Below are 24,381 nucleotides of genomic sequence, written 5' to 3'. Positions count from 1 at the left end.
ATGGAGACTGGAAGGGGAGAGCGGCAGTCCGCAGAGTCTGAGTCCTACGCCTTCGCTGGGGCGACGTGGACGCCAACCCCGCGTCCGACCCGGATCCGCCGCCCCAGCCAGTCCTCCCTCGCCTACTCCGAGTCTTTCTACCAGCCAGGTAGCCGGCCCCGCCGCGTCTCGCCGCTCACGCTCCGGCCGCTCCCCGAGCCGCACTTGCTGCGCCTGCGCCCCACCTCGCGGCGCACCCAAGACATCTCTTACTTGCTCACCGGCGTCTTTCGCAACTTGTATACCGCCGAGGTGATTGGCGAGGAGGTGAGTGCGAGTTTGATCAAGGCCCGCGGCAGCGAGGATGCTCGGCACGATGAGTTCGTGGACCAGCTGCAGCAGGTAACACGGCCCCGGCGTCCCGCGCGCTTCTCCGCTTGCTCACCCGAGGCGCGGCGGCGTCACCGCGTCTGCGGCCGTGCGGGCGACCCAGGGCGCGACTCAGCCACTCGACAAGAGTCAGCCCCTGTTGGGTGCCAGGCACTGGGGATGCAGATGGAAAAGAGCAGACCAAGTCCATGCCGCCGTATATCCAACATTCTAGTGGGAGAACACTCTACACACGCGCTTAGGCGAATACACACATTCTACACACATAACGGCATATATCTCTAGCACCTATCTTTATTTCCTATTCTAATTATCTACCTTTATATGTTTCCCTCCTTGAATGTAAGCGCTAAGATTTCAGGAGCAATGTCTAGTTTTTAACAGTAGCCCCACAGTGCCTGGCACATCACATATAGAACTTAAGAATACTATTTTTTTTTTTTTTTTTTTTTGCGATATGTGGGCCTCCCACTGTCGTGGCCTTTCCCGTTGCCGGACGCACAAGCTCAGCGGCCATGGCTCACGGGGCCCAGCCGCTCCGCGGCATGTGGGATCCTCCTGGACCGGGGCACGAACCCGTATCCCCTGCATCGGCAGGCGGACTCTCAACCACTGTGCCACCAGGGAGGCCCACAAACCACAATCTTAATCGAGGCATTCATGCCCGGATTTTAGGAAGCATGACCAGGCTCTAATAGCAACTCTGCTTCCTTATCTGTATAAGGAGGAAAGTAGCTGACTTGAGTCCTCTCTGCTGAGGCTGACTGCTAAGCAGTCCATACTGCCCACAGCTCCCTTCAAGGAGTCTCAGCTGTGTGCTTTCAAGCAGCTGAGATCAACTCTGAAGGGGCTGACAGCTGGAGGCTCTCAGCTCACTATGCTCCCTGCAGCCAGGTAGCAAGTCCTTCCTTGAAGAGAGTCTGGGTGACACAACCCTTTGTCTGCCACAGGTGGTGTGTTAACTCATATTTGGTATTTCAGAGGTTAGATGGCAGCTGTCTTTACTGTGAAGCCAGTAGTCGGGAGACGGGGTTTCAGACTTGGTTCTGTAATTGACTTTACTATGAAAGCTTTAAGCCACTTCCTTCTGTGGGTCTCGGAGTTCAGATCTGTCTGGTTAGACCAGATGGTCTCTGCAGTTCTGTGACTGTTCTGTGCTTCGTGGGAAGCCCTGATGCTGGGGTGGGATTCAATAAAGCTGTGTGATCTCACCATATTTCTGTGCATCTGATCACCCACCTGCCAGATTCGGGAGCTCTATAAGCAGCGGCTGGATGAAGTTGAAATGTTGGAGAGACATATCATTCAGGCCCGCGCACGGGCTTTTGCGGAGAAAGAGCGGGCCATGCACCAAGCCGAAGTACAGGTCCTTGAGCCGTTCATCAAGATGCCTCCAGGTGTGTATGATGAGCTCCTCTGCCCTTCACCCTGACTCCCCAGTTGTTAATGTATTACTGTGTTTGCTTCATTACCTCTGTAGTCTTTTTCTGAACATCTGGAGAGTGAGTTGCAGATATGTTGTTTCATTACCGCAAAACACTCCAGTGTGCATGTCTCCAAAACAGGGACACTCACCTACATAACCAGCACACAACCCCCTAAGCCAGGACATCAGCAATGATGCAGCATTAACCTCCACTTCACAGATGGCATGCAGGTTTCACCTGCTGTCCCACAGTGTCCGTTTCTCCTCTTTGGTCTAGGATCCTGTCTAGGAAGTCATGTTACATGTCATTGTCATGTCTCATTTTCAGAATTTTCATTTGGCACAGTTCTTTGAACTTTTCCTGTCTTTCATGTTCTTGACTGTTTTCCCCAATTTTTAAAAATTATGGTAAACTACACATAACATAAAATTTACCCTCTTAACCATTTTTAAGCATACAGTTCAGTGGTATTAAATACGTTCATAATCTTGTACAAACATCGTCACCATCCATCTCCATAACTCTTTTCATCTTGTAAAACTGAAACTCTATGCCCATGAAACAATAACTTCCCATTCCCTGCCTTACCCCAGCCCCTGGCAACCACCATTCTACTTTCTGTCTCTGTAATTTTTTTTTTTAAGTTACCATTCTGACCATTTATTTAATTTAATTAATGTATTTATTTACTTTTGCCTGCGTTGGGTCTTTGTTGCTGCATGCAGGCTTTCTCTAGTTTTGGCGAGCGGGAGCTACTCCTCGTTGCGGTGCACGGGCTTCTCATTGCGGTGGCTTTCTTGTTATGGAGCATGGGCCCTAGGCGTGTGGCCTTCAGTAGTTGTGGCGCACAGGCTTCAGTAGTTGTGGCTCGCCAGCTCTAGAGCGCAGGCTCAGTAGTTGTAGTGCATGGGCTTAGTTGCTCCACGGCATGTGGGATCTTCCCGGACCAGGGCTCGAACCCGTGTCCCCTGCATTGGCAGGCGGATTCTTAACCACTGCACCACCAGGGAAGTCCCTATAATTTTTTTTCTTAATTTAAGATTTTTTTCTGATGTGGACCATTTTTAAAGTCTTTATTGAATTTTTTACAATATTGCTTCTGTGTTATGTCTTGGTTATTTGGCCGAGAGGCATATGGGATCTCAGCTCCCTGACCAGGGATCAAACCTGCACGCCCTGCATTGGAAGGTGAAGTCTTAACCACTGGACTGCCAGGGAAGTCCCTTGTCTCTATAATTTTGACTACTCTAAGTACCTCATATAAGTGAAATCATACAGTATTTGTCTTTTTGCAACTGGCTTATTTCACTTAGCATAATATCCTCAGGGTTCATCCATGTTGTAGCCTATGTCAGAATTTCCTTCCTTATAGGCTGAATAATATTCCATTGTAGGTACATACGACATTTTGCTTTTCCATTCATCAGTTGATGAACTCTTGGGTTGCTTCCTGGTGTTAGCTGTTCTGAATAATGCTGCTCTGAACATGGTCATACAAATATCTCTTTGAGACCCTGCTTTCAGTTCTTTGGGGTTTATACCCAGAAGCGGAATTGCTAGATCTTATAGTAGTTCTATTTTTAATATTTTGAGGAATCACCATACTGTTTTCCACAGTGCCTGTGTCATTTTTACATGCCCATCAACAGTGCTCGAGGATTCCCGTTTCTCTACATACTCACCAACTCTATTTTCTGGTTTTTCAGTGTGTGGTTTTTGTTTTTTGTTTTTGAGTGTAGCCATCCCGATGGGTGTGAGGTGATAGCTCACTGTGGTTTTGATTTGCATTTCCCTGATTATTAGTGATGCTGAGTGTCTTTTCATATGTTTATTTGCCATTTGTGTATCTTCTTTGGAGAAATATCTTTTCAAGCCCATTTAAAAAAAAAAATTTACTGGGGTATAGTTGATTTGCAATGTTGTGTTAGTTTTAAGTGTACAACAAAATGAATCTGTTATACAAATACATATATCCACTCTTTTGTAGATTCTTTTCCCATATAGGCCATTACAGAGTATTAGTAGAGTTCCCCGTGCTATACAGTAGGTCCTTATTAGTTATCTATTTTATATATAGTAGTGTGTATATGTCAATCCCAATCTCCCGCTTTATCCCTCTCCCCTTACCCCCCAGTAACCATAAGTTTATTTCCTATATTTATAACTCTATTTCTGTTTTGTAGATAAGTTCATTTGTAATCTTCTTTTAGATTCCACTTATAAATGATGTCATATGATATTTGTCTTTCTCTTTCGGACTTACTTCACTCAGTATGACAGTCTCTAGGTCCATCCATGTTGCTGCAAATAGCATTATTTTGTCCTTTTTTATGGCTGAGTAATATTCCATTGTATATATGTACCACATCTTCTTTATCCATTCCTCTGTTAATGGACATTTAGGTTGCTTCCATGTCCTGGCTATTGTAAATAGAGCTGCAGTGAACATTGGGTGTGCGTATATTTTCGAATTATGGTCTTCTCTGGATATATGCCCAGGAATGGGATTGCTGGATCATATGGTAGCTCTATTTTTAGTTTTTTAAGGAATTTCCATACTGTTCTCCATAGTGGCTGTACCAGTTTACATTCCCACTAACAGTGTAGGAGGGTTCCCTTTTCTCCACACCCTCTCCAGCATTTATTGTTTGTAGATTTTTTGATGATGGCCATTCTGACCAGCGTGAGATGATACTTCATTATAGTTTTGATTTGTATTTCTCTAATAGTTAGTGATGTTGAGCACCTTTTCATGTGCTTTTTAACCATCTGTATATTTTCTTTGGAGAAATGTCTGTTTAGATGTCCCACCCATTTTTTATTTTTATTTTTTGGTACGTGGGCCTTTCACGGCCGAGGCCTCTCCCGTCGCGGAGCACAGGCTCTGGACGCGCAGGCTCAGCAGCCATGGCTCACGGGCCCAGCCTCTCTGCGGCATGTGGGATCCTCACGGACCGGGGCATGAACCCGTGTCCTCTGCATCGGCAGGCGGACTCCCATGCACTGTGCCACCAGGGAAGCCCCCACCCATGTTTTGATTGGGTTGTTTGCTTTTTTTGATATTGAGCTGCATAAACTGTTTGTATATTTTGGAGATTAATCCCTTGGCAGTTGCTTCATTTGAAAATATTTTCTCCCATTCCGAGGGTTGTCTTCGTTTTGTTTATGGTTTCTTCCTTTGCTGTGCAAAAGCTTCTAAGTTTAATTAGGTCCCATTTGTTTATTTTTGTTTTTATTTTCATTACTCTAGGAGGTGGATCAAAAAGATCTTGCTGCAATTTGTGTCAAAGAGTGTTCTGTCTATGTTTTCCTCTAAGAGTTTTATAGTATCTGGCCTTACATTTAGGTCTTTAATCCATTTTGTGTTTATTTTTGTGTATGGTGTTAGGGTGTGTTCTAATTTCATTCTTTTACATGTAGCTGTCCATTTTTCCCAGCACCATTTATTGAAGAGACTGTCTTTTCTCCATTGTATATTCTTGCCTCCTTTGTTCTAGATTAGATGACCATAGTTGCCTGGGTTTATCTCTGGATTTTCTATCCTGTTCCATTGATCTGTATTTGTTTTTGTGCCAGTACCATACTGTTTTGATGACTGTGGCTTTGTAGTATAGTCTGAAGTCAGGAAGCCTGATTCCTCCAGCTCCATTTTTCTTTCTCAAGATTGCTTTGACTATTCATGGTCTTTTGTGTTTCCATACAAATTGGAAAGGTTTTTGTTCTAATTCTGTGAAAAATGCTGTTGGTAATTTGATAGGGATTGCATTGAATCTGTAGATTGATTTGGGTAGTATAGTCATTTTGACAGTATTGATTCCTCCAATCCAAGAACACGGTATATCTCTCCGTCTTTGTGTCATCTTCATTTCTTTCATCAGTATCTAATAGTTTTCTGAGTATAGTTCTTTTGCCTCCTTAGGTAGGTTTATTCCTAGGTATTTTATTCTTTTTTTTGGCTGTGTCAGGGTCTTCATTGCTGTGCATGGGCTTTCTCTAGTAGCAGCAAGCAGGGGCTACTCTTCATTGCAGTGCACAGGCTTCTCATTGTGGTGGCTTCTCTTGTTGCAGAGCACAGGCTGTAGGTGTGAGGGCTTCAGTAGTTGCAGCACGTGGGCTCAGTAGTTGTGGCACATGGGCCCTAGAGTGTGCAGGCTTCAGTAGTTGTGGTGTATGGGCTCTAGAGGGCAGGCTCAGTAGTCGTGGCACACAACTTTAGTTGCTCTGCAGCATGTGGGATCTTCCCGGACCAGGGATCAAACCTGTGTCCCCTGCATTGGCAGACATAATCTTAACCACTGTACCACCAGGGAAGGCCCATATTCAAGCCCATTTTTAATCGATTGTTTTGTTGTTGTTGAGTTTTAGGAATTCTCTATATATCCTTATTATTAATCCCTTATCAGATACATGATTTGCAAATATTTTCTCTCGTTCTGTGGGTTGCATTTTTACTCTGTTGGTAGTGTCTTTTGATGCACAATTTTTATTTTTCATGAAGTCCAGTTTGTCTATTTTTATTTTGTTGCCTGTGCCTTTGGTGTCATATCCAAGAAATCATTGCCAGATACAGTGAAATCACTGCCAAATCCAATGTTGTAAAGTGTTGGCCCTGTATTTTCTCCTAAGTGTTTTATTGTTTTAGGTCTTGCATTTAGGTCTTTAATTAATTTTGAGTTAATTTTTTGTATATAGTATTACAAAAGCGTCCAACTCCATTCTTTTGTGTGAAGATATCCAGTTTTCCTAGCATTGCTTATTGAAAAGACTGTCCTTTCTCTATTGAATGGTCTTGACACTGTTGTCAAAAGTCATTTGACCGGGCTTCCCTGGTGGCGCAGTGGTTGAGACTCCGCCTGCCGATGCAGGGGACATGGGTTCATGCCCTGGTCCGGGAAGATCCCACATGCCGCGGAGCGGCTAGGCCCGTGAGCCATGGCCGCTGAGCCTGTACGTCTGGAGCCTGTGCTCCACAATGGGAGAGGCCACAACAGTGAGAGGCCCACGTACCACAAAAAAAAAAAAAAAAAAAAAATCATTTGACCGTATGTATGAGAGTTTATTTCTGGGCTTTCTGTTCTATTCCATTGATTTCTATGTCCATCTTTATGCCAGTACTATGTTGTTCTTATTATTGTAGCTTTCTTATAAGCTTTGAAATTAGTAATTGTGAATCCTCCAGCTTTGTTCTTTTTCAAGATTGTTTTGGCTGTTGTTTTTGGCTGTTTGTTCCTTGAGATTCCATAACGAATTTTGGGATTGGTTTTACTATTTCTGTAACAAAAAAACATCCTTGGGATTTTGATAGAGATTTCATTGAATCTGTATATTGATTTGGATAGTATTGACATTTAAACAATATTAAGTCTTCTAATCCATGAACATCTAATGTGTTTCCATTTATTTATGTCTTCTTTCATTTTTTTCAGCAGTGTTTTGTACTTTGTATTGTGCAAGTCTTTGATCTCCTTGGTTAACTCTCAAGTATTTTATTCTTTTTGATGCTATTATAAATGGGATTTTCATAATTTCCTTTTCAAATTGTTCATTTTTAGCATATAGAAATGCATCTGGTTTTTGTGTGTTGACTTTATGTACTGCTTAGCTGAATTCACTTGTTAGTTCTGACAGGTTTTTTTTGTGTGTGAAATCTTTAGGGTTTTCTATATATAAGATCATATCTGCAAACAGTAATAATTTTGCTTCTTCGTTTCCAGTTTGGATGCCTTTTATTTCTTTTTCTTGCCTAATTGCTCTGATTAGAACTTCCAGTACTGTGGTGGCTAGAAATGGTGAAAGCAGACATTCTTGCCTTATTCCTGATCTTAGAGGAAAAGCTTTAAGTCTTTCACCACTGCGTGTGATGTTTGCTGTGGGTTTTCATCTATGATTTTCATTATGTTGAAATAGTTTCCTTTTATTCTAGTTTTTTAGTGTTTTTTTAATCATGAAAGGGTGCTGAATTTTTTCAAAAATTTTCCTGCATCAGTTGAGATGATCACGTGATTTTCCACCTTTCATTCTGTTAATGTGGTGTATTACATTGATTAATTTTTGTATTTTGAACCATCCTTGCATTCCAGGAATAGATCTCACTTGGTCATGATGAACTATCCTTTCAATATGCTGCTGAATTCAGTTTGCTAGTATTTTGTGAGGATTTTTAGATCAGTATTCATAAGGGATGTAGTTTTCTTGTAGTGTCTTTGTCTGGTTTTATATCAGGGTAATGCTGGCCTCTTGAATGAGATAAGAAGTGTTCCCTCCTTATCAGTTTTTTGTGAAAATTTTGAGGTGGTATTAATTCTTTAAATGTTTAGTAGAACTCACCAGTGAAGCCATTGGTTCAGGGCTTTTCTTTGTTGGGAAATTTTTGTTTTATTATTGATTCAGTCCCTTTACTAGTTATAAGTCAACTCAGATTTTCTGTTTTTTCATGATTTAGTCTTGGTAGGCTTAGTGTTTCTAGGAATTTGTCCATTTTATCTAGGTTATCCAGTGTGTCAGTGTACAGTTCCTGGTATTCACTTATAATCCTTTTTATTTCTGTAGAATCAGTATTAATATCCCCACTTTCATTTCTGATTTTAGTCTTTTGAGTCTTCTCTCGTTTTTCTTAGTTGATGTAGCTAAAGGTTTGTCAATTTTGTTGATCTTTTCAAAGAACCAACTTTTGGGTTCATTGATTTTCTCTATTGTTTTTCTGTTCTCTACTTTGTTAATCTGTGCTCTAATCTTTATTATTTCCTTCCTTCTTTCTGATAGCTTTAGGTTTAGTTTGTTCTTTTTCTAGTTCCTTAAGTCCTAAAGTTAGGTTACTGATCTAAGATCTTTCTTGTTTGATGTAAGTGTTTATAGCTCTAAAATTCCTCCTTAGCACCGCTTTTGTGGTGTCCCATAAGTTTTGGTATGTTGTGTTTTCATTTTCATTTGTCTCTAAGTATTTTCTAATTTTGTTTGTGATTTCTTCTTTGGTTCATTGGTTGTTTAAGAATGTGTTGCTTGAAGTTTTGGGACAGGTTTGGTTTTTTAATTTTCCAACCAAGTTGAGAGGCAAGTTGATCTTACATAAAGCACTACAGCATGTAGTAACCATGTGATTTTGAGCAAACCACGTGATTTTTCTAGGTCTGTTTTCTCACCTACAAAATAAGGAGGTTGGACTGTCAGGGTGAATGGGTGAATTCAGGGTAAATGATAGCTGATCCTTGCTTTCATCACTTTCTAGCTCATCACCTTGCGTTTTTTCTTTCCTAATAAAGATGTCACACCCCTTTCCTCTTCTCTTCTATTGTCCCTCCCTCCTTCCCTATCAAGGTCCAGGCAGAGCTGGAGATTAGGTTGAGATCCAGAGTTTCCCAGACGGTAACAGAGTGGCTTAGAAAGGGAAACCTGACTCTGGCCTCTTAATCCTGCATTTGGTGCCTAAGGGGACTGAGGATGGTGACACTTCTCTTGCTGGGAGCATACATTTAGCCAGTTTTCATAGTGCCTAGAATGTGTATGTCTATTTGTACGCGATTGTCTTTTCCTATTTTGGAGTGGTCAGACATTTTATTTTTGTTCAGAATTATGAAGTTTTAGACAAACTTGCAAAACTGTGCTTTTATTAAGTGACTTTTTTGAATAAACTCTTTGGTATTCTGGAAAAAAAAAAGTGTGTTGCCTATTTTCTACAGTTTAGTGAATTTTCCAGTTTTCTTTCTTTTTTTTTTTTTTGTGGTACGTGGGCCTCTCACTGTTGTGGCCTCTCATTGCGGAGCATAGGCTCCCGATGCGCAGGCTCAGCGGCTATGGCTCATGGGCCCAGCCGCTCCGCGGCACATGGGATCTTCCCAGACTAGGGCACGAACCTGTGTTCCCTGCATCGGCAGGCGGACTCTCAACCACTGCGCCAACAGGGAAGCCCCTAGTTTTCTTTCTGTTATTGATTTCTAAGTTTACCCTATTTTGGTTGGAGAGTATATGTTGTATGATATCTGTCTTTTCAAATCTATTGAGGCTTAATTTATTGCCTAACATATGGTCTGAGAAATGTCTCATGTGCACTCGACAAGAATGTGTATGCTGCTGTTGTTTGGTAGAGTGTTCTATATGTGTCTATTAGATCTAGTTATTCTATTGGGTTAAGTCCTCTTTTCCTCACTTATCTTTTGTCTGGTTGTTCTATTACGATAAATGGGTATTGCAGTTTCCAACTATTATTGTAGAACTGTCTATTTATCCCTTCAAATCTGTTGGGCTTCCCTGGTGGCGCAGTGGTTGAGAGTCCGCCTGCCGATGCAGGGGACAAGGGTTCGTGCCCCGGTCCGGGAGGATCCCACGTGCCGCGGAGCGGCTGGGCCCGTGAGCCGTGGCCGCTGGGCCTGCGCATCCGGAGCCTGTGCTCCGCAATGGGAGAGGCCACAACAGCGAGAGGCCCGCGTACCGCAAAAAACAAAACAAAACAAATCTGTCAATTTTTGCTTCATTATTTAAAAAATTTTTTTTTTTATTTTTTTGCGGTACGCGGGCCTCTCACTGTTGCGGCCTCTCCCGTTATGGAGCACAGGCTCCGGATGCGCAGGCCCAGCGGCCACGGCTCACGGGCCCAGCCGCTCCGCGGCACATGGGATCCTCCCGGACCGGGGCACGAACCCTTGTCCCCTGCATCGGCAGGCGGACTCTCAACCACTGCGCCACCAGGGAAGCCCCATTTTTTAAATTATTTATTTATTTATTTTTGGCTGCATTGGGTCTTCGTTGCTGTGCACGGGCTTTCTCTAGTTGCGGCCAGCTGGGGCTACTCTTCGTCGCGGTGCGCAGGCTTGTCATTGCAGTGGCTTCTCTTGTTGTGGAGCATGGGCTTTAGGCACGTGAGCTTCAGTAGTTGTGGCTCGCGGTCTCTAGAGCGTAGGCTCAGTAGTTGTGGCGCACGGAATTCGTTGCTCCGCAGCACGTGAGATCTTCCTCGATCAGGGCTCTTACCCATGTCCCCCACATTGGCAGGTGGATTCTTAACCACTGCACCACCAGGGAAGCCGCTTCATTGTTTTGATGGTCTGCCATTAGGTGTGTGAATGTTTATACTTATTGTATCTTCTTGCTCTGTTGAATCTTTTATTAGTATTTAATGTCCTTCCTTGTTTCTTGTAATTTTTTTTAAATAAATTTATTTATTTATTTTTGGCTGCATTGGGTCTTCGTTGCTGTGTGTGGGCTTTCTTTAGTTGCGTTGAGCAGGGGCTACTCTTTGTTGCATTGTGTGGGCTTCTCATTGCGGTGGCTTCTCTTGTTGCAGAGCATGGGCTCTAGGCGTGTGGGCTTCTGCAGTTGTGGCACACGGGCTCAGTAGTGATGGTTTGCAGGCTCTAGGGCGCAGGCTCAGTAGTTGTGGCGCACGGGCTTAGTTGCTCCGCGGCATGTGGGATCTTCCCGGACCAGGGCTCAAACCCGTGTCTCCTACATTGGCAGGTGGATTCTTAATCACTGCACCACCATAGAAGCCCCTTGTAACCTACTTTGATTTAAAGTCTACTTTGTCTGGTTTTAGTATAGCCAATTCTGTTCTTTTTTTTTTTAATATATTTATTTATTTATTTTTATTTTTGGCTGCATTGGGTCTTCGTTACTGCCCGTGGGCTTTCTCTAGTTGCAGAGAGTGGGGGCTACTCTTCGTTGTGGTGTGTGGGCTTCTCATTGCGGTGGCTTCTCTTGTTGCAGAGCACAGGCTCTAGGTGCACAGGCTTCAGTAGTTTTGGTGCACAGGCTCTAGAGTGCAGGCTCAGTAGCTGTGCCACACGGGCTTAGTTGCTCCACGGCATGTGGGATCTTCCTGGACCAGGGCTCGAACCTGTGTCCCCTTCATTGGCAGGTTGATTCCTAACCACTGCGCCACCAGGGAGGTCCCTGTTCCCTTCTGGTTACTATTTGCATGGAATATCTTTTTTCATCTTTTCACTTTCAATCTATTTGAGTCTTTGGATCTAAAATGAGTCTCTTGTAGACAGCATCTATTTGGATCATGTGTTTTTACCTGTTCTGCCAATCTCTGTCTTTTGACTGGAGAGTTTAATCCATGTACGTTTAAAGTAATTACTGATAAGGAGGAATTTCTGTCACTTTGTGATTTTTTTTCTATATGCCATGTATCTCTTTTGTCCCTCATCTCCTGCATTACTGTCTTCTTTTGTATTTAGTCAATTTTTGTAGTGAAATGTTTAAATTCCTTTCTCATTTCCTTTTGGGTATATTCTATAGCTATTTTCTTTGTGGTCACCATAGGGATGACATTTAACAACCAAAAATTATAACACTCTAATTTGAATTTATACCAGCTTAACTTCAATAACATACAAAACTCTTGTTTCTTTACATCTCCATCCCCACCCTTTTTGGTTGTTGATGTCAGAATATTACATCTTTATACATTGTGTGCCCAGAAATACCAACTAATGCATTAGTCTCTTAAATTATGTAGAAAACAAGACATGAAGTTACAAACCTAAGTTACTATAATACTAGCTTTTAAAATAATCAGCTTTATGTAATACTAGGTTTTTATAATACTAGCTTTTATTTTTACCTTTGTTTTTTTCCTTTAAATGTATAATATTAGTCTCTTACATCATGTAGAAAACTTTTATGATTGTCCATGTATTTCCTTTGTTGAGATCTTTATTTCTCCATGTGTCTTGGAGTTACTGTCTAGTGTCCTTTCATTTCACATTGCAGGACTCCCTTGAGCATTGCAGGGCAAGTTTAGTGGTAACAAATACCCTCAGCTTTTGTTTATCAGGAAATGTTTTAATTTCTCCCTCACTTTTGAAGGACAGTTTTACTGGATATAGGATTCTTGGTTAACAGTTTTTCCTTTTAGCACTTTGAATATATTGGCCCACTGCCTCCTGGCTTCCATAATTTCTGATGAGAAATCTGCTGATAACCTTATTGAGGATCCCTTGTATGTGACAAGTCACTTCTCTCTTGCTGCTTTCAAGATGCTCTCTTTGTCTTTCAAATGTTTGATTATAACATGTAACATGAGTGTCTTTGAGTTCATCTTATAGTTCATTGAGCTTCTCGGATGTTTATATTCATGTATTTCATCAAATTTGGGAAGTTTTCAGCTGTTATTTTTTCAGATATTCTCTCTGCCCCTTTTTCTCTCTTCTCCTTCTAGGACTCCCACAATGTGTGTTGTTCACTTTCTGGTGTCCCACAGCTTCCTTAAGCTGTCTTTACTTTTCTCCAATCTTTTTTCCCTTCTGCTCCTCAGACTCAATAATTTCTATTTTTCTATCTGAAAGTTCACTGATTCTCTCTTCTGCCTGCTCAGATCTGCTTTTGAATCCCTTTGATAGTAAACTCTTCATTTCAGTTAGTGTCCTTTTCAGGTCCAACATTTCTTTTTCGTTTCTTTATACGTTTTCTGTCTCTTTATTGATATTTATATTTTTTGGTACATCGTCTTCTTGAGTTTCTCCACATGTTCTTTTAGTTCTGTGAGCATCTTTAAGACAGTTGTTCTAAAGCCTTTGTCTAGTATGTCTGCAATCAGGTCTTTTTCAAGGACAGTTTCTGTTGATTTAATTTTTGCTTTGAACATGGCATACTTTCCTGTTTCTTTGTATGTTTTTGATTTGTTGTTGTTGTTAGAAACTGGACGTTGAATCTAATAGTGTTGTAACTCTGGAAATCAGATTCTCTCCCTGCCACAGAGTTTGCTGTTTTTTGTAATTGTTTTTTTGGTTTTGTTTTTTTAATTACTGTAGGCTGTCTGTGCTGAGGGTCAGCCTGAGATGTAATCTTAAGGTCTTCTAGGTCTTTTCTGAACCCTTCTCTGGGTATGTGTGGTCATGTTCTAATATTCCCCTGATCTGCAGTTGTTTTTGAATGACTTAGTCTTTAATATCTGGCTTCCAAAAGGGGGAAAAGAGAAAGATGAAGGGGGGGTGCTGGCCCTTTAAATTCCCTGGAAGTCGGCTGATGTTGAGGCTTTCCATTAACACTGCAGCCACAGAGGAAGGTAATGCTGTGCCTCTATGTCGAGGAAAACCCTCCCCCAGCTTTATTAATCTTCAAGCAAGTTCCCTATCAGCCACTTTCCTGAAAATCCCAGCAACAAAGCTGACCTCAGACCCCTGATCAACCAGCGAAGCCATTCACCACTACTGTCCAGAACTCCATGTATACTCAACCTCAGGCCACTTCTGCCATACGAAGTGAACGATTAGGGGTGATGCTCAAGGCTCTAGCCTGGGAAGGATTTCCCTACATGGTGTCCTTTAGGGCCACGCCTGAGTAAGGCTGTGATACAGCAGCAGCCCATTTATAGCTAACCTCAGTGTATCATGCTGACCCATCTCTGGACCAGACTGGGTTCCTGTTTTTAACTTTGATTTACAGAGAATTTAGAATGTACACCTAAGTAAATAGAATAGTATATGAACTCCCATTTACCCCTAACTCAGGCTTAACACATGGCCATTTCTGTCCCACTCATTTCCCCCCTCATGATATTTTAAACATTATATAATATGCATACATTATATAATTCCACTGTAAATATTTTAGTATGTATCACTAAAAGATAAATGCTTTTGAAAAATAATGACATTATTATTACACTTGAATATAGCAATAATACCTTAATATCAAATATCCAGGAAGTGTTCAAAATCAGACCTGAGTTTTTGTTCCTGTCAGTTGATCTTTGAAAGTTTCCTATGAAGCCATAGATATGAGTTGAGGGAAAAGCACAGGAGCAAAGGACATAGACAGTCTGGACCACCAGTTGATGTAATTAGCATGTGTCTTTTGGATCTGCTCAGGCCTAATCCCAAATATGCCATTTTCCCATTGTACAATGGATTGCTCCTGTGCCCCCCCAATCTTATAACTCAGTGGATCTGATAATACCCAGTCAAGATGAGTAGCTCTGGATGAATAGTCACTCGATGTCCCATAGTCAGTGTTGGGTCTATGCCCAAGCCCTATAGCCCATTTTTCAAATGATGAGTCATTCTCTTTCACAGTAGGCAGAGTTTTGCTCCAGAACCCTGAGTCTGTGTTACAGCTCTTCTACTGGGGCTTTCTAGAGACTCTCTACAATATTCTAATCCGCTGTAGATACCTTTGGATTCGTTGCATTTTTGTGTGTCATGTGGCTTTAATGGCAGGACAGCTTCAGTCATAGCCTGGACATGCCATAGAGCTCTCTCTTGCTTTGAACCCCACTCAAAACTGATAGCCTTTCAGGTCACCTGATAAATGGTTTGGAGCAATATTCCCATGTGTGCAATATGCTGCCTCCAAAATCTAAAGAGTTCTGCCAATTACCACTCTTCTTAATGGTAGGGGATACAAAATGCAGCTAGTCCTCCTTTACTTTAGAGAAGATGTTCTGGCATGCCATGTATTTAATTAATAAATAAATTTATTATTTAGGGATTTAAAGTTAAATTTAGGGATTTATTGGATCCCTAAAAATTTCTTCAGTGTGTCAGTGTTGGAGGACAGAGGGAATGAAAAGCACCCACCAAACTGAGAAGGCATCTTGAGAGTGAAAAATGAGGCAGGCAGCTCCATATAATCGGTGGATCAGTGGGTGAGATTCGGATCGGGTGGGCAATGATGCAGAAGCATTCGCAGCTGTACTCCACACCGCAGAGGGGCCATTGGTATAATTTCATAGTTAACCTCGGGTATCGGGCTAGGTGCTTGGAAACAGTACATGCATTCCTAAGTTAAGATTTGTGAATGGCTGGGGCTTCCCTGGTGGCGCAGTGGTTGAGAATCTGCCTGCCAATGCAGGAGACATGGGTTCGATCCCTGGTCCGGGAAGATCCCACATGCTGTGGAGCAACTAAGCCCATGCGCCACAACTACTGAGCCTGAGTGCCACACTACTGAAGCCCGTGTGCCTAGAGCCCATGCTCCGCAACAAGAAAAGCCACCGCAATTAGAAGCCCGCACACCGCAACGAAGACTAGCCCCCACTCACTGCAACTAGAGAAACCCCACGCACAGCAGCAAAGACCCAACACAGCCAAAAATAAATAAATAAAATAAATTTACATTAAAAAAAAAAGATTTGTGAATGGGTAACTAGTCTTGTGGGCACCAGGAATACGTCAGGGAAGGTTTTTCATCATTGTTTGGGGACTAATAGAGCATAGAGGCTACCTGGTCCTCATGATTATTAGGCAATATCTGTTAACTACAAAGCCCTTGATGACAGAGAAGTGATTCGCTACACAGTAAAGTCCTGGGTAGGGTCATTGAAAGGAGAGGAGAAACTGTAAGGGCCCAAGATGGCTGTCAGTCATGCTAACGGCCACAGTCAGGAGCCTGAATCTTCTAGTCTTACTACTTACCACTTCATGATCACCAAGTCCAATTAGTAAGTCATCAGTATAGTGGACTGGCGTGATGTTGGGCAGAGTGTCAAGACAACTGAGTTCCCCACAGGCTCTATTGGTTAGAGAGCAGGAGAGTTAGTATGCTCTTGTGGTGCTCTTGTAGTGATTGTATGCTGATGTCCTTCTTACATAAAGGCAAATTGCTTTAAACCATCCTTATCAAGGAGGATAGAGAACACACTTGCCAGACCAATAGTCACATGTCAATGCTAGAAGCTGGCCAGTAAAGATACCACATTCAGTATGGCAGCTGTGATTGGGGCTACCACGTGGTTAAATTTATGGTAGCCCATTATCATCTACTCTCTTTGGCTTCTGCAGGAGCCAGACAGATGAACTGAATAGTTTATGAACGCTTATGTATCCATCACTTAATCCCAACAAAACTATCATCCCTGTATCCTTTAAGTATTTGATGATGGTGCTAATCTCTGCAAGGGGAGAGGGTTGCTTCTGCTGACCTAGAGTGTTCAGATGAGCCTGGAGGTTCAGCATTCTCAGGTTCATGCACCTCAATGCCTCATTCCAGGTCTTTGAATCTTACTCTTTTCCTGTCAGGGTCCTGACTTTGATACAGGAGATCTGTTGATGCTGTGCATTCAGTCTCCTTTGCTATTCTGCTACCATCAGTTAGATCCCATATCTGATTTTCACACTGTCTGCCCTGCAACTTAGATGAGAGTCTCGTTAGACATTGCCAGAGACTCTGACTTTCATGGTATGCCTTGAGTTGTCAGTTAGTTGACGTGAGCCTATAATTTTCTTTTTTTTGAAAGCTTCCAAAGCAGTTAAAAGCCAGCCAATCCTTATAATTACCATTGCCCCCATACCATTCAGGGGTCATAGCTATCACAAATGCCAACACTTCACCTTTTACCACATCCCAGTTTACCACATATGAGAATCTTAGTTATTTAGTGCTGTCATACTCCAGGAATTACCAGCAATGGAATCCTTTTTGCCATCTGACTAAAGAGCGATCCAGCTCCAAAATCCTATCCTGATAGTCTTCACTCTAGTCTGGAAGCAATTGTTTTAGCCGGTTTCTCCCAAAAGCAAAGCCTGGATCAAATATTTTCATGCAGGTAGTTTATTTGGGAATGTGATCCAGACAGAAGTTATGCAGAACAAGGGAAGTGGAACAGGGAAGAAGGGAAAGATGATATAAAGATTTGTCATTCAGTTAGCCTCCACTACAGGTGACGCGTGCTCGGTCCCACAGGACCTTTTGAGGAGCCTCATGAAATGGATCTCAGAACCACCAACCGCAGGGGGATGAGAAGGGGAAATATATCTTTTGGCTCCTGACTGCTGTTGGACAAGAGCGCCGCCCTCGTGTTAACTCCCTGTCTTAACCAGTCCAGGATGCTGTAACAAAGTACCAGAGTGGTGATCATTTTGTAATGTATAAAAATATCGCAGCACTATGTTGTACACCTGAAACTAATATTATAAGTCAACTATACTTCATTAAACAAACAAACAAACAAAATTCCCTGGAAGTCACTTCAGCTGGAAGAGAAGGGGCTTGACACAATGGGGGGAGGTGCCTCTTTGCCTACACCTCTGTGGTCAGAAGCAGTCATCGGCAGTCAGAGCACAAATCCCAGGTATTTGGAGGACAGTGTCCTTTTGGCTCACCCAGACTCTCACAGACTGTGCAGGATGCCCCAGAAACACATGCACAGATGCCTTCCCTGGGACTGGGAGTGAGGGGTGGGTAGCTGCTACCATCCTAAGAGCTGAAGTGCACTGCAATTTCCTGTCCAAGCCTTCCCCTGGAAGTTACAAGTCTTCAATAGATGCCATGGTTACAAAACAGTTCCGTTAGACTGATTCTGCCAGTGCACCTTTCGTCTAGGTGGGGAGACAGAGTCCTGGCGCTTTACTCCCCATCTTCCCAGGATCCTCTCTCTTGAAAGTTCTTGACAGGCCTCCCCCTCTGTGGCGTGGCTCTAATGTTTCCCCATGACCACACGCAGGCTCGCGCTTGGCAGCAGCGCCATGCAAATGATGCTGTGCTCCTCTCACCGCAGCACGTCAGGAGGCCCGGGTGATGCTAGCCTTGATTACCTGGTCAGGTTGGTGTCTCCACATTAAATTCACCATGTCAGATGGTAATTGATTAGTGCTTTGTGGAGAGGTATTCTCACATTTGACCAATATCTTTTTTCCTCATCAAAGCTCCATCAGCACTCACTGAAAACTCTTTTCTAAGTTAACCATCTCTCTGACAATGCTTTCTTAATTTATTTGTTAAAGAAATTAGGTCATTTTTCCTGTACATTTGTCCACAGTCTAGATTTTGCTGATTTCAACATTGTGGTGTCATTTAACCTGTTCTTATGATCCCTGTATTCCTTGCAATTCAGTAGTTAGTTGTAGAGACATTTTGAGGTTTAAGTTCAATTTGGGGGGCAGAAGGGGAAAGACCAGTTCATAGATGGTGCTGTGTACTCCCTTCAGGAGGTACATGATGTCTCTGTTTTCGTAATATTGCCAGTCTTTGCCCAGATCTGTTGTTTCATTAGGGATTATAAATTACAGCGAAATGCTAATGATACTGAAATACTTCTATAAAGAGAAACTCTTCAGCAACTACTTTGATTACTCCAAGATAGGAGCAGAATTAATTCTTTCCCCTTATCTGCCAGTTTTTAAAATAATGAGTTGGTTTCCCTAACATCTGCCAACGATGACTAATGAGGTTTGGTTAGTCGGTTTTTAATATCATTATGACCTCATAGGTTTCATAACTACAATTGTATTTATTCTTTTTTTTTTTTTTTTTTTTTTTTTGGACGCGGGCCTCTCACTGCTGTGGCCTCTCCCGTTGCGGAGCACAGGCTCCGGACGCGCAGGCTCAGCGGCCATGGCTCACGGGCCCAGCCGCTCCGCGGCATGTGGGATCTTCGCAGACCAGGGCACGAACCCGTGTCCCCTGCATCGGCAGGCGGACTCTCAACCACTGCGCCACCAGGGAAGCCCTGTATTTATTCTTATTGATGCTCGAACTGTCCCATCTTTGGCCAATTGGAACATTTTCAAGTTGACACCTGACTCTTGACACAACATTGGTTGTCTGTGATAACTTCCTTACTTTCTGGAATGGTCAGATGTTCCAGGTTCATCTTGTGTATTTATTGCCCCAGACCTGGAATCAGCCGTTTCTCTAAGAAGCCCTGGTTCCTTTCTTCCACCAACACCCCCGCCAAAGTCTTTGATTTATCCTCCTACATCCCTGAAAATCATCATTTTCCAGGTTAGTAGGGACAGTGCTTTTAGGGTTGGGAGACCTGACATATCTGTGGCCTGTAGGGAGAAGTGGAAGATACAGTGGCTTTGGAAAGCATTACACTCATGGAGTCCTGCTGAGGACCAGAGGATGGGTAAGATGGTTTGCGTATGTTATTCCACTGAATCCTTCCAACAACCCTGCGAGGTAGGTTTTCTCTCCATTTTACAGGTATAGGAGCTGAGAGAGGAGCTCAAGTAAATTCCCTAAATTCCCACAGCTCAGAAGGGCTGGGACCCAGATTTGAACTTGTGTCTGCTGTCAAAGCCCATCTCTTTCTTCTCTCAAGAGGAGGCGGAAGGCCTGTTGTCCAGGCACAGTGTCACACGGGTGTAGATGACTTCCCCTCGGGTGTGGCTCTGAGTGTGAGGCCCCATGCCATGTCAGGTCTGCCCCCTCTGAGGCTCAGCCCCATTAGACAGTGAACACTCAGTGTAGAATCCATATCTCCTCCTGTTGCCCCTTCTCTGCAGCAGAGTCGTGTAGCTGCCAGGCCCTCTCCCTCAGTCGTGGATTTAGGCAGAGATTATTGGTAGCGGATTCTCAGGAAGATTTATTGATTGCCTGATATCCACTGAGTCCTTGGAGTCTGATACTGTCCCTGTCTTTGGAAGGATTCTTTTGGCTAAAGATCAGGGGAGATTAAGTAATTATTTGTTTGTTTATTTTTAAATTTATTTATTTATTTATTTTTGGCTGTGTTGGGTCTTCGTTCCTGTGCGAGGGCTTTCTCTAGTTGTGGCAAGCGGGGGCCACTCTTCATCGCGGTGCGCGGGCCTCTCACTATCGCGGCCTCTCCCGTTGCGGAGCACAGGCTCCAAACGCGCAGGCTCAGTAATTGTGGCTCACGGGCCCAGTTGCTCCGCGGCATGTGGGATCTTCCCGGACCAGGGCTCGAACCCGTGTCCCCTGCATTGGCAGGCAGATTCTCAACCACTGCGCCACCAGGAAAGCCCTTCTTTGTTTGTTTTTAATGAAAGTGGAATAAAACATTGAGAACTGGGAAACGAACATCAGCCAGGAGAGTTTCCCAATGACCTTCATTTTATGTTTTTACCCAAGATAATATTAAGTTGTAATCAGACATTATCTGCCCTGGTTTCTCAGCCTTCTGCTGGCAATGTTTCCCTTTTTTATTTCAAAAGTAGCAGAGGTAGAGACCTTAATCCAGTTCCCTGGACACCCCTCTGGTCTCTGCTTCTCAGGGCAGGGCGAGGTGACCCAAGAACCCCTTTTATAACTTGGATGATTGATGGTACGGACATTCCCCTAAAATATTTGTTACTTGAGGTACAGAAGTAGACTTTCTCTGTTTGCTGTTACAAACGTCACATGGTGGAAAACATGTGTAAATTCTCCAGACAGAGGGAGAAAGATCAGAATTCAGCAGAACGTCCTGTGCTTTTGTTCCCTTCCTTTGCTGCTATCTTATCTGTATTTTCTTTTGGGGAATGGAGCAGCCAACCCCTTGCAGAGCTGTGCTCAGGAGCAGGGTCCATGTAGGAAGCCCACCCTTCCCAGGTGGAAGGAGATGGTCACAAGGCCAGTTCAGGGTGCCCAAGGCTCACCTGGTCCATGGACCAGGAGTGACGTGGAGAGAAACTTCCCAAAGACCTGATAAGAAACTGCCGCTCCCACCCCCAGACACAACACTGAACTGCCCACACCCTGGGGGAGGACCGTGGGAGTAATGGTATCCGAAGACAGAGGATACATCTCCTTGCAGCATGGCCTTTGCCCTTTATCTGGAAGCTTTATTTTATCTTTTAATATTTCAAATAGGCCATCACCAAAGTACTCGGGAACTGGGCTGGACTGTGTCAGTTGGCATTGCTGTCACTCCCTGGTGAAGTCTCTGTATTGCAGAGGAGGGGCCAGGGGTCCACATTTTCCCAGAATGGACCTTTGACCTGTGGTTCCGGGATCGGTCACTGATGAGAGGCTCTTGGTGAGTTTTGGAAGGGGAGGCCTCTGTTCTCCAGAAGCAGTAGCAAGCAGATGACCGAGCAGCTGTGAGTTTCAGAGCAGAGTCCAGATCACATCCTGAGAACCCCCTGCTTCAGTGATGCTGGCTAAAGTTGTTAATGATGAATTCCCTGACCTCTCTCCCACTTTGTAATCCTCTGTGTTCAACAAGTGCCCTCCCGCCCTTTTTTGGCCGTGTCGCGTGACTTGTGGGATCTCAGTTCCCCAACCAGGGATTGAACCTGTGTCCTCGGCAGTGAAAGCGCAGAGTCCTAACCACTGGACTGCCAGGGAATTCCCTTAACCCCTTTGTATACGGTATACATAGAATGATACCTGTTTTCCTTGTCAAAACTTGACTATTACAGTAATAGGCCAAGTCTCAAAGTTCTTAAATGAACATATTTGATGGGAGAAACATGTGCTTTTCACTTGTCTCACCTGTACCTTTGGTTATAGGGAACCTCCGGAGGGAAAGGCCATGTAAAGGCACCATTTTGGTTAATGGAGCAAGCAGTAAAGTTTGAAAACTTTCAAGTCTTCCATTCACCCTGTTTACTCCTTAATTTTTATCAAAGTAGTTGTGTACATGGTTTTTAAAAAAAATCAAATAGTTTCTAATGAAATATAAAAAGCCCCACCTACGTATGTCATTACACATTTGTGCAAACCCATAGACTTCACAACACCAAGAGTGAACCCTAATGTAAACTGCGGGCTTCATGTGACAGTGATGTGTCAGTGTAGGATCATCAGTTGTAACAAATGTACCATCCATGGGGGACGTTGATAATGGGGGAGGCTCTGCATGTGGTGGGGGGAAGTGGGTATATGGGAAATCTCTGTACCTTCCCCTCAATTTTACTGCAAACCTACCACTGCTCTAAAAAAGTCTATTGAAAAATCCTCCACCTCACCTCTCCCAACTTTAGTCCACTTGTCAGAAATGGCCATTTTTAGCTCTAATTCTTCCGGAAACCTCTAAATAACACATCTTTTCTACTGTTTCCTGGCTCATCAACCATAGATAATATCAACTTCCCACTCTATTAAATGAGATTTCCTCTCGTGTCTGCCAGTCGGTTGGGGGTTGGTTGATCTAGCTGGGCTTGGCTGGCTAGATCAGCGTCCAGCTGTGGGTCCAGCTGAACGTGGCTCCCTGCTGCAGGTTGGGCTTGGGTCTGCTCCACGTGGACTCCTGCTGGGGTCCAGGATGAAGGGGCAGGAGCTCTTCTCAGGATGATGGCAAAGGCACGAGAGGGAAGGCTCAGCTGCACGAGCACCTTTCAAAGTCCTGCCAGCCTTTCATGGTCAAAATACATCACATGGCCAAAGTCAGGGGTGAAGAACTGGGCTGTGTCCCTAGTAGCAGGAACTAAACACTCACATGGCAGGGGGCGTGGATACGGAGAAGAGTGAAGAATTGGGGCCACTCATCAACCTACCCTGTTTCTCCTAACTCTGTTTTGTTATAGACCTCTCTGCAAGTAACTGTATTTTAGCTCAAATAATACCACCACACAGCCTTGCCCAGTGGTTTGCCTCTTTTAAGTGGCCAACTTAAAGACTTGCTGCTTAGTTTCTTAAATCTCAAAATGACCAAAGTGTTCTAAGAATTTTGTTAGGTGGTTTAGGCTTGGAGGATGAAGAAAGTTTGGGTGTAGTTTCTTTGACGTCAGTGTGCCTTGAAACACCTTTTCTCATTCTCTTCTGTGTAGTGAAGACCATCTTCAGGTGGTGTGTGGACAACGAGTTGCTACAGAAGCATCATTTGATCTGCCCGAATGATTACTACAGCGATACAGTGCCCTTTTCCTCTGCACCTAAAGGTAATGCCTCTCTGCTCTCTTTGTGCTCTCTTCGAGCCTCTGATACCATTCCAGGGAAGTTCTGTAGTAGTGGGGCCACACCAGCCACCTTTGCTGCTATTTCCTTGTTCATAGATGTTTTTTTCCACTTTTCTTGAATTTGGTGGTGGCTCTTGGGGGGGTCAGCTCTGAGCGTGCCACTTCCTCACTAGCTCCCTAACATGTATAAGATAAAAGTCTCAGCTCCTCAATGCAGAATCTGACTCTCTAGTCCGTTGCCCAACAACAAGATGTGAAAATGTTTAGAAATGGAGTTGAATGAACCAAGACAGGGAGGGTCTGAAGACATATGAGCCAGGGAGCAAGTTTCTGATGGAGTCAGAACGCGGACCTAGGGGTTCTGCATACCCCTTACAGGCCAAGAGCAACTTTGAGTGTGGAGGGAAGTTCGGGTAGGGAGGCAGAGAAGGATGTGTGTGTGATACTGGGCCAGTTTTCTGTGCTGTGGAGGCAAGATCTTCTGAGAATGAGTGGAGTGGGAGGCTGTGTTGTGGGCTTAAGCAGCAAGGTAGAATTTCAGAAGAGCCGCCATGTAGATCCTGCGGCCAAACATCGGGATGGCGGCCTAGTGGTGCCAGGCTCCAAAGACGAGCTTGTCAACAGCCCCATTCAGTGGGACTCTGATGATCTCTGGGGGACCAGAGCTGAGAAGGCATTTGGGTTGGGAGGACTGGGATCCAGAGAATTGAGGGTGCTGATGAGGAAAGAGTTCCACTGACGGCCTGGGCCATGCAGAGAAGTGAGGCCAGAAACAGGTAGCAGAACCAAGTGCCATGGGGTACTCGACCATTTAGTATTTTGTTTTCTTTTCTTTTTATTTTTATTATCATTTTTGGCCGCACTGTGTGGCACGCGGGATCTTAGTTCCCCGACCAGGGTTGGAACCCGTGCCCCCTGCAGTGGAATCATGGGGTCGCAACCACTGGACCGCCAGGGAAGTCCCAAGCCACTTAGTATTTTAAAGTTGGCTGGACACTCAGTATCTTAGGTAGATCGGTAAGGATGGATTTAACGTGTATTGAGGATTTACCTGGCACTGTGCTAGGAAATGTGATGGT

At 43.8% G+C, this 24,381-nt stretch overlaps 1 protein-coding gene across 1 annotated transcript in view; it reads left to right on the top strand.

Annotated features, from left to right (window-relative positions):
* DLEC1 (DLEC1 cilia and flagella associated protein) overlaps positions 1-24,381 on the top strand; it is a 93,592-nt gene continuing 69,211 nt past the window's right edge. The window contains 3 exon segments of the mRNA XM_007462718.1: positions 1-381; positions 1,616-1,766; positions 23,174-23,284. Of these exon segments, the coding sequence (XP_007462780.1) occupies positions 1-381; positions 1,616-1,766; positions 23,174-23,284 (643 nt within the window).

Source organism: Lipotes vexillifer, unplaced genomic scaffold (genome assembly GCF_000442215.2).
Source record: "Lipotes vexillifer unplaced genomic scaffold, Lipotes_vexillifer_v1.1 scaffold539, whole genome shotgun sequence".
NCBI lineage: Eukaryota > Metazoa > Chordata > Mammalia > Artiodactyla > Lipotidae > Lipotes > Lipotes vexillifer.
Note: the sequence above shows the minus strand (reverse complement) of the source record. Positions and strands in the feature narration are given on the sequence as shown.